Source organism: Theropithecus gelada, chromosome 1, assembly GCF_003255815.1.
Source record: "Theropithecus gelada isolate Dixy chromosome 1, Tgel_1.0, whole genome shotgun sequence".
Taxonomy (NCBI): domain Eukaryota; kingdom Metazoa; phylum Chordata; class Mammalia; order Primates; family Cercopithecidae; genus Theropithecus; species Theropithecus gelada.
Genome location: NC_037668.1, coordinates 22,119,441 through 22,129,707, shown reverse-complemented (window position 1 = coordinate 22,129,707; position 10,267 = coordinate 22,119,441). Strand labels below are relative to the sequence as shown.

Sequence of the window (10,267 nt, the reverse complement as noted above, 5' to 3'; positions counted from 1 at the left end):
TGAAGATGCTGTTCATTCTATCATTCTTTGTCCCTTATATAATGTTCCATGGCATGAATTCTCTTTAGCAATTATAGCAAGAACCCCCTTGGAAATCAGTTTTACTATATATATCAAGTACCATTAGCTTGTTCATGCCCTTTGCCCCATTCATTAGTATTATCCAGCTCAGGCTTTTTGAAGTATAGTTAGAAACCTATGTATAGGCCGGGCGCGGTGGCTCAAGCCTGTAATCCCAGCACTTTGGGAGGCCGAGACGGGCGGATCACGAGGTCAGGAGATCGAGACCATCCTGGCTAACACGGTGAAACCCCGTCTCTACTAAAATACAAAAAAAAAATTAGCCGGGCGAGGTGGCGGGCGCCTGTACTCCCAGCTACTTGGGAGGCTGAGGCAGGAGAATGGCGTGAACCCGGGAGGCGGGGCTTGCAGTGAGCTGAGATCCGGCCACTGCACTCCAGCCTGGGCAACAGAGCCAGACTCTGTCTCAAAAAAAAAAAAAAAAAAGAAACCTATGTATATACACACCAACGTATATGTGAAAAGTGAATTAATAACATTAGAATTTGTCTCTTGAATTGTTAGTATGTTTCCTTTAGCCACGAGTTAAGAATGTTACTTGTCCAGTTGCCCGTTTCGTTTGGTGGCCCTGGTGTTTGGTGTTTGCCTCCTCCTTCCACAGGGTTAATTTCCTGTCAATTCCAGCAAGAATATCACTTTCTTATCTGTAACAGTAGTCTGCGCAAACGCTTCAGGGAGGTCTGCAGGCTGCACATTTTGAAATATGTTTAAGTTGCCTTTTTTTTTTTTTTTTTTTTGAGACGGAGTCTTGCTGTGTCGCCCAGGCTAGAGTGCAGTGGCACAATCTCGGCTCACTGCAAGCTCCGCCTCCCGGGTTCACGCCATTCTCCTGCCTCAGCCTCCCGAATAGCTGGGACTACAGGCGCCCGCCACCTCGCCCGGCTAATTTTTTGTATTTCTAATAGAGACGGGGTTTCACCGTGTTAGCCAGGATGGTCTCGATCTCCTGACCTCATGATCCGCCCGCCTCGGCCTCCCAAAGTGCTGGGATTACAGGCGTGAGCCACCGCGCCCGGCCCTAAATTGTCTTATGTTTGTTATCTGGGGCACACAGTGTAGGCCTGGTGGTATGGGGCGCCCCTGGCAGATTTGAACTAATCTTAGGTGAGTGTGAGGCGCCCCCGCGTGGCGCCTGGCGCAACAACATGCTGGATTCTCCTGCGTGGGCCAGGCGCCCACGTCGTCTCCAGTTCTCCCTCTCCCTTGGCCTATTGGTGCCCTCCCACCGCACTCCCGCTCTTCCGCTGACCCACCCCGTAACGGCAACAGCCCTGCCCCTTACCCTGTCTTAGGTGCTCGGTGGGCACGCAGGATCACGGGTCATCAGCCCCGACATGCGCGCGCGCACACACACACGCACACACACACACCTCTCCACGCCTCGCAGCGCTTACAGCTCCGCCCAATACAAAAGATCCCCAGGTTATTTTATTGCTGTACTCAGAGGTCAGTTAATGCCCCCGGCCGCCTCTCCCTCCCCTCTGCGGTGGCTGAGTCCTCTCCTGGGGCTCGGGAACCGCAGCGGGTCGGAGGGTCACCGCCGCATCTCGCCGCTGGGGGCGCCCCGCTTCCCCTCCCCGCCGCCGGGCCAGCCAGGGTCCGAGGCCCGCAGGCCCCGGCTGGGAAGACAGGTCTGGAGAGGCCGCTCCGGGTCTGGAGGGAGGGGAGGTTCTCCGGAAAGGGGTGGCGAGAGAACCCCGCCACGACTGCCAAGCTTCGTCGCGCGCGCTGGAGGGGACACGGTGGGCGCCTAATTCTCGGCGTAGCAGTAGGTCCCATAGGCTGCCTCCTGGGGCCTGGGGAAGCCGAAGCTGCGTACTCCGGGATCCGGGAGCCCCCCGCAGCGCGGCCGCGGCGTGATGATTGGGAAGCGCACACTGCCGTCAGCCAGCCAGCCGCCGTCGCACTGGTCTAGCCCTGAGAACTTCCAGGCGGCGTAGAGGTGCCCAACCTTGGCCACCACGGCGCCTCGTCGCCTGCACGCCGCGTGGGCTTCAGACAGCGTCAGCCGCCCGGGCACGAAGAACACTTGACCTGGGGATCACAGCGGGTCACCGACCGAAAGTGGGGTAGGCGGGGCGGGGCGGGGCGGCTGACTCCCAGAAGGCGGAGTTGGGGGGCGGGGCCGCAGGGGTGCTGGATCGAGCTTGGGTACTAGGAGTGGGGGGATCAAGGCAGAAGTGCAGGGAGGGTTTGGAGAGGTGGGCTGGAGCCCGGGCGGACGGGCGAGCGGGCTGATGGAGGGACGGTGCCTTGGAGGGACTCGGAGACCCTGCCCTGATCTCAAGCTGAGGTCCACTCCTCGCCCCCCACATTTTTCAGACCCCGCCCCAAGACCCTGCCTTCGCCCCGCGCTTCACCTGCCAGCGCGGAGGTGAAGCAGAAGGCGTCGTAGCGGTCGCGCATCCGGTCGCGGGGCCCGTAGCTGCGGATCCCGGGCCGGCCTCGGCCGCCGCACGGGGCGCGCGCAGTGAGCACAGGGTAGCGCACGGAGCCCTCGAGCAGCCAGCCCGCGTTACACCAGTCCAGACCCTCGGTCCAAGCTGGCGGGAGACGGCGGGGGTCGGGGATGAGAGGCGTCACAGGCAGGAGCCAGACTGAGCTCGCCTGGCGCCCTTTCTCGGGCCCCTGAGACAGCTCCGCGGGGCCTGGGAGGTGCTGGGTTCGGCCGCTCACCCTGGTAGAGCTGGGAGTAGGTGGCCAGGCGTCCGTCCTGCTCCTCGCACGCTTGCTTCGCCTCGTAGTAATTGAACTGGTACCGGCCCCGGCTGGGTTGGTACGGAAACACCACACCTAGGGGGTGGCGGAGAGCCTGGGGAGGGCCAGCAGATGGGAGCGGAGGGGGAGGAAGGGCGGCGCGGCCTGGGAGAGGGAGCTGGGGTCCCCAAGGGTGAGGGGGAGATACTGGAAAGGAGCCCTGGGAGACCCAGGCGAGGCAGTCCCGCCTGCTACAGAGGAATGGGGCGGGAGCGGAAGGGCCTCACCCTCCAGGCTCAAGGTCAGCGCCACGCTCTCGTCCTCGATGCCGTTGATGAGCTCGCAGCGGTACCGGCCTTCGTCCTCCAGGCGCACGCCCGCGATGACCAGGGAGGCGTCTAGCCGATGCCCCCTCCGCATCCTGGCGCGCCCTCCCAGGGGCCCATACCCCCGGGCGTGCAGTCCGTTGGTGACGAGGATCAGAGTTTCCCGGAGCTCCCCAGGCTCCACCTTGCTCCAGCGCACCTTATAGCTGGGAGGCGTGGTGCCCAGGACACAGGGCAGCGTGGCCGTGGCCCCACGATGAGAGTGAATGACCTCGTGGATGGGGGGCAGGAGGTAGTGGGGGCCCGGGTGGGATGCTGAGCAGAGGGGGCCACAGTGGCAGGAACCCCCGATCCTCACTGCTCCAAGTGCCCATCAGACCCTGCTCTCCAAATGCTTTCTCCAGAGCCCCCCAACCCTCTCCTCCATTGCTTTCTCAGCAATGACTTTCACTCCCTGAGTACCTGCAATAACTGCCCTTTCCCCTTTCCCCACCCTTGCAGCCTCCCCAAGCCTTCCCCAGATTCTGGCCTGGGCTGGGGTCTTACCTGGGTCTCCTTGGCCTTTGTGGAAGATGGTGAAGACCCAAAGAAGGAAGCAGCAGAGTGTGGGGAGGGTGGGCCCACCTGGCATGATGGGGGGCAGCCCAGCACTGTCTGCAGGGCACAAAGAGTGGGCAGTTAGGACTGGGGCAAAAGGGTGGGGAAAAGCAGGGTTGTCAGTGAACTCCCATCAGAGATTCCTAGAAGGGACTGTCCAGTTGGAAGCCACTGGGGCAGAGAGAAGGGGTAGGTGACAAAAGGAAGGTGATGAGGGGAGGAAGGCAGTGGCAATCCCCTTCCTCTCCCTCTCTTCCTCTGTCACATCCTCTCAGCCTGCAGGTACTAATTTAGCATCTCCTCTACCTGTCCCCTTCATCACAAGTGCCACTTCCCAAGCTTGCCATCTGGACTGCCAGCTCGTCTCTATCCTCTCCCAGCACCCATTCTCCATCTTGAAGCCAAAGGCAAAATGATCTTATCACTCTCCCGCTTTTTTTTTTTTTTTTTCTCTTGAGACAGAGTCTTGCTCCATGTTCCAGGCTGGAGTGCAGTGGCATGATCATGGCTCACTGCAGCCCCTAACTTCTAGCCCCAGGTGATCCTCCCACTTCAGCCTCCTGAGTAGTTGGGACTACAGACATGTGCCACTACCCCAGCTAATTTTTTCTTTTAAGTTTTTAGTAGAGACAAAGTCATGCTGCGTTGACAAGGCTGGTGCTGGGATTACAGCAGGCGTGAGCCACTGTGCCTGGCCTTGTCACTCTCCTGCTTGAAAGTGACTCCCGGTTGCCCTGAGGATAAAATCCAATCTCATAACCACAGCTTCCAAGGCTGTCTATAATCCAGTTGCTCCCTGCACCTCCAGCATGGCCCCCACCTCGCCTCTTACCACTTTGGCCCCTGCACTGTGCCCCAGACATGCCGGACTTCTGGCAGTTTCCCACACAGTCCAAGTTTGCACTCATTTCCTTTCCTTTGTGCCTGCATTGGTTGCACAGGCCTCACCTCCTTTGGGAAACCTTTACTCACCCCCAGTTTGCCACACTGTAGAGCACTGTGATCTGCTGGACTGGGGACCTTTTTTTCTTGAGATAGGGTTTCACTCTCTTGCCCAGACTGGAGTGCAGTGGTATGATCATGGCTTACTGCAGCCTCGCCCTCCCAGGCTCAAGCCATCCTCCCATTTCAGCCTCCTGAGTAGCGGGGACTACAGGTGCACACCATGATGCCCCACTAATTTTTTTTTTCTTTTCTATTTTTTGTAGAGATGGAGTTTCAAAATGTTGCCCAGGCTGGTCTTGAACTCCTGGGCTCAAGTAATGCTTCTGCCTTGGCCTCCCAGAATGCTGGGATTACAAGCATGAGCCATCACACCCAGCCAGGACTTTTTTTGTCTTACAAGTACTTTTATTAGCACCTAAACTTAACAGTGTGAATTTGAACATAATATGTATCCGTATATAGACTATATCAAGGAGGTTTTCCAGAAATTACGAAGTTAAAATATATAAAATTATGAAGTTATTTTTAAAAACTACTTTAAATGCAATTATCTATTTCAGTACAGTAGTTGATTTCCCCCCTTTTAAAAATTTTTTAAATAAGATACAGGGTCTTACTATGTTGCCCAGGCTGGCCTCCAACTCCTGGGCTCAAGCAATGCTTCCACCTCAGCCTCCTAAGTAGCTGGAACTACAGGTTTGAGCCACTGCTCCCAGCTCTTCCTTTATTGTATCATTCTTTTTTTTTTTTTTTTCTGAGACGGAGTTTCACTCTTGTTGCCCAGGCTGGAGTGCAATGGCACCATCTCAGCTCACTGCAACCTCTGCCTCCTGGGTTCAAGCAATTCTCCTGCCTCAGCCTCCCGAGTAGGCTGGGACTACAGGCACCCACCACCACTCTGGGCTAATTTTTGTATTTGTAGTAGAAACAGGGTTTCACCATGTTGGCCTGGCTGGTCTTGAGAACTCCTGACCTCAGGTAATCCACCCTCCTTGGCCTCCCAAAATGCTGGGATTACAGGCATGAACCACCACCTCCGGCACCTGTTGTATCATTCTTATCCCCTTGACCTTAAAAAAAAAAATTGGACTAGGCCAGGCACAGTGGCTCACGCCTGTAATCCTAACACTTTGGGAGGCCGAGGCGGGTGAATTACTTGAGGTTAGGAGTTCAAGACAAGCATGGCCAACATGGTGAAATCCTGTCTCTACTAAAAATTTAAAATTTAGCTGGGCATGATGGCATGCACCTGTAAGTCCAGCTACTAGGGAGGCTGAGGCAGAATTGCTTGAACCCAGGAGGTGGAGGTTGCAGCGAGCCGAGATCGTGCCACTGCACTCCAGCCTAGGGGATAGAGCAAGACCTTGTCTCAAAAAAAATGAAGACTTCTCGACTTCACTGTATTCATTTTCCAAATCTGGCTCCTCTATTTCCTAATTGCATGACTACGCATAAGTTAATTATCATGCTCAAGTTACTTAACCTCTCTCTGCCTCAGTGTCCTCATCAGTGAAATGTGGGGAATAATAGCACACCTACCTCACTGAGTAGTTGTGAGGAGCAACTGAATTGATATATGCAAAGTGCTTGAAATAGTGTCTGGAATGTAATAAGTGCTGTGTATGTGTTAGCTGTTGTCTCCAGTTCCCAGCATAGTTTCTGGTACATAGTGGTGTTAAATAAATGTGTGTGGCTTAATGAATGAACTTTCATTAAGGATTCATAAGAAGACGGGATGGGGAATGGGGAAACGGAGGAAGCACCCTGAGAAGTCACCAGAAATCTAAAGAATGGAGCTCCATCTTCCTGCAAATGAGGACCAAAGACCAGCTTGCCGTAGGAGAAACAGAGGTTAGGCACAGAAAACTTCTCAGTGGTTAAAAGTGAAAGTATCTGGGATGCGAACATGAGCAAGAGAACACTTCTTTATAGGAGAACTTGGTAAGTAAGAGTGATCGTGAGGACTGAAATTGACTGAGACCAACAATGATAGCCCAAATGAATACCTTTAAAATTGAATGTGCCTGACACTGCTCTAAGCACTTTACATGCATATTTTTATATTTACTCCTCCCAGCAATCCTGAGGCAGAAACAATTATAAATCCTATTGTACACATGCTGAAACCAAAGTGCACACATTTTAGGAAATGAGGTCACACAGCTGGTAAGAGGATGCGTTTGCTGCGATTTGAATCCAGATCTGACAGTGAGGCTCAAGCACTTAATCACTAATCTATATTTCTGTATTTCAAAACAAGTGCACACACATGCTCTTCATACCCCTTACAGAAAATACGAGTAGTTAGCAGCTCCATTGCCTACCTGTTAGAAGCTGGTCTCTTCACAGAGACGGAGGGAGCAGTGCTTAGCAGCTTTTTGTCTTGCTTGAGGAAGAGGTTCTGGATGAAGGTTTTGCCAGGCTCCTGGGAGTTCCAAGCACCTTAAAACCCTGGGACTTGAGCACCTGTTCAACACAGTTGCTCCTTTTGCACCTTTGAGGAAAAGCTTCTGTCCTGTGCTCAAAGAAGAAGCCAAGATGCCAAGAACGACCCCCTCCCCCATCAGTCCACTAAGCCTTGTTAAGAGACCTGTGTCCAGCCCAGATCTGTGGAAATCACTATTCTGGGACTAGGGGAAGATGCTGGGCTTGGGATGAGGGCTGGGAACCCATGAAGGGCAGTGGAATAAAGGGAGCAACCCAGGAATGATGACCTGGAAGAGTGCAGAAAGTGAGGTGCTTCATTGTTTCTTGATGCCTTTGGACGAGAGAGGTGTAGATTGATCGGTGGATATGAAGGTGTTGGACTGATGGGGATGGGGATGAACTCTAAATGTGGCTCAAAGATCTATAACTGCCAAGCTCGAGCTGCCTCCCTTTCCATATGCACCTCATGTAAGCAGCATCCCCATCTCCCCTCTCCCCACAACAGAGTACTCACCTCTGCCCTCTGGTGCCTGACTGCACATTGCCTTTGCAAACGGACTCTCAGGTGGGAACCATCCAGGACTTTCAGCTGCTTCAGGAAACCGGACCTCTTCTGTACAACCCCCCTGTCTGTCTGTCTGTCTGTCCTTTCCTTCTCAGTCCCCACCCCATCGGAAGCACAATTTCCCATTGTCTCTGTCTTTTCCCCTATTGTTGACTAACAGGGCCCCTTTCTTCATTCTGTGGGTAATGGCAATGAAATGTCAACAGCTGGGGATGTGGGATGCAGGACCGGCTGGCACATACCACCGGAAAAGGGCCTGGGTTGGGGGCGGGCTCAGAACAGGAATTGACATCCCCAAGAAGAAGAGAATAGGGTGAGGGGCAGAGACCGGATGGTGACAAGGTTGAAATGGAATCTCTCTCAACACTCCAAACTACAGGGCTCTAAAGAGATTTTGTCTACGGCCAGGGGAAAGGCTGGGCTCCATGAGGGCACAGGGAGTGGCTAGCATTGCAATAGGAGAGATGGAGATCAGACAGTAAGGAGGATTTTTCGTGTTCCCTGGGGAGGGAGAATTTCTGAGGATAGAAGGACTTTGGAAATCTCTCCAAAAGAGAGGTTATCTTATTGGTTCCCTAATAGTCTACCTCTTCCCTCAGCACAAATAGAGAACATTTTAAAAATACTCAGAAGGGGATCCTTAGTTTTCCTGGATGGAAATTCACTTTCTCTAGAGTCCTTTTTTTGTTTTTTTGTTGTTTTTTGACACGGAGTCTCTCACTGTCGCCCAGGCCGGAGTGCAGTGGTGTGATCTCGGCTCACTGCAAGCTCCGCCTTCTGGGTTCACGTCATTCTCCTGCCTCAGCCTCCCAAGTAGCTGGGACTACAGGCGCCCGCCACCATGACCGGCTAATTTTTTGTATTTTTAGTAGAGATGGGATTTCCCCGTGTTAACCAGGATGGTTTCGATTTCCTGACCCCATGATCTGCCCGCCTCAGCCCCCAAAGTGCTGGGATTACAGGCATGAGCCACCGCGCCTGGCCTTTTTTTCTTCTTTTTTTAAGACAAGGTCTCCATCTGTTGCCCAAGCAGGAGTGCAGTGGGCCAATCATTGTTCACTGCAGCCTCAAACACGTGGGGTCAAGAGATCTTCCCCACTTAGCCTCGAAATTAGCTAGGACTACAGGCACACACCACTACACCCGTCTAATTAACATTTTTTTTTTTTTTTTTTGAGACAGAGTCTGGCTCTGTCACCCAGGCTGGAGTGCAGTGGCACAATCTCGACTCACTGCTCTGCCTCCTCCTCTTACCTCAGCCTTCAGAGCAGCTGGGACTACAGGTATGCACCACCATACCCAGCTAATTTTTGTATTTTTTTGTAGAGATGGGGTTTCACCATGTTGCCCAGGCTGGTCTCGAACTCCTGGGCTCAAGCAATCTGCCCACCTCAGCCTCCCAAAATGCTGGGATTACAGGAGTGAGCCACCATGCTGGGCCTAATTAAGTCCATTTTAAAATCTTTCCATTGAGGTATAATTTACATACAAAAAAGTCATTGAAATTATGTGTACAGCTAAATGAATTTTTACCTGTGTACATTTAATGTACACAGGTAAAAACCCACCAGATCAAGATATAGAACATTTCCAACAATGCCGAATAGGCCCAGTTGTTTTTGTTTTCTATCAATGCAGAGGGAGGGCTCCCTTGACCTGCCCCTGTAAACAGACATTTAGAAGTGTTTTGAGCTTTAAGTTCCATTTTAGCCTTATTTTCTCTCTGCTGTAGCCCCATGGAAGTAGCTTTGCATTATTAAAACCATATAATTTCATGTTCTGTGAGTTAAAAACTAAAAAAAAAAAAAAATGAGGCCAGGCATTATGACTCACGCCTGTAATCCCAACACTTTGGGAGGCTGAAGTGGGTGGATCACCTGAGGTCAGGAGTTCGCGACCAGCCTGGCCAACATGGTGAAACTCTGTCTCTACTAAAAATATAAAAATTAGCCAGGCATGGTGGTGTATGCCTGTAATCCCAGCTCCTTGGGAGGCTTGAGGGGGGTGAATCCCTTGAACCCAGGAGAAGGAGGTTGCAGTGAGCTGAGATCGTGCCACTACACTCCAGCCTGGGCAAAAGAGTGAGACACCATCTCAAAAAACACAACAAAACAACAACAAAAATACCCTTTCAGAACTGGAGGAGACCTCAGGATGCTGAACATTTACTAGAGGAGGAGATAGAGATGAAGGTGGCTTGCCCCAAATCACACACCATACAGTCGTTGAGTCAAGCCTAGAAGTTTCCACTTTTTCTACTAATCCTCTTCTGCCTCTCTCCTTGGCTATCCAATTCAGACAAGCTCCAGGTTTTCACTAGGGTCATATCTAATAACAGGAAGCCACCTTGAATATACTTTCTTTCTTTCTTTCTTTCTTTCTTTTTTTTTTTTTTTTTGAGACAGGGTCTCACTCTGTCACCCAGGCTGGAGTGCAGTGATACGATCATGGCGCACTGCAGCCTTGACCTCCCAGGTTCAAACAGTCTCTCCCATCTCAGCCTCTCAGGTAGCTGGGTGCACAGATGTGCACCACTACACCCAGCTAACTTTTAAAAATTATTTGTAAAGACAGGGTCTCCCTGTCTTGCCCAGGCTGCTCTCGAACCCCTGTACTCAAGTGACCCTCC

The 10,267-nt window shown here is 52.4% G+C and overlaps 1 protein-coding gene across 2 annotated transcripts; it reads right to left on the bottom strand.

The window, feature by feature from the left end:
• Positions 1 to 1,491: 1,491 nt before the first annotated feature.
• HAPLN2 (hyaluronan and proteoglycan link protein 2) lies at positions 1,492 to 8,253 on the bottom strand. Of its 2 annotated transcripts, none has more exons than XM_025388678.1 (7): positions 7,588 to 8,253; positions 6,971 to 7,161; positions 3,651 to 3,758; positions 3,066 to 3,419; positions 2,758 to 2,874; positions 2,442 to 2,624; positions 1,492 to 2,115 (listed from the first exon to the last, which is right to left on the bottom strand). In XM_025388678.1, exons 3-7 carry the CDS (start codon positions 3,733 to 3,735, stop codon positions 1,832 to 1,834), a joined length of 1,023 nt encoding a protein of 340 aa, XP_025244463.1. In that variant the 5' UTR covers positions 3,736 to 3,758; positions 6,971 to 7,161; positions 7,588 to 8,253; the 3' UTR covers positions 1,492 to 1,831. The 2 variants fall into 2 exon arrangements, with proteins under 2 accessions (XP_025244463.1, XP_025244454.1); XM_025388669.1 differs by having other exon boundaries at positions 6,971 to 7,112.
• Positions 8,254 to 10,267: the final 2,014 nt, after the last annotated feature.

Bases quoted from the DNA above. Each gene is read 5' to 3' on its own strand.
- HAPLN2 (XM_025388678.1), bottom strand. From the start codon at position 3,735: ATGCCAGGTGGGCCCACCCTCCCCACACTCTGCTGCTTCCTTCTTTGG. The intron at 2,625-2,757 runs GTGAGCGGCCGA...GTCTCCCGCCAG, and splicing joins CTACTCCCAGCTCTACCAGG to CTTGGACCGAGGGTCTGGAC. The intron at 2,116-2,441 runs GTGAAGCGCGGG...TGTGATCCCCAG, and splicing joins CTTCACCTCCGCGCTGGCAG to GTCAAGTGTTCTTCGTGCCC.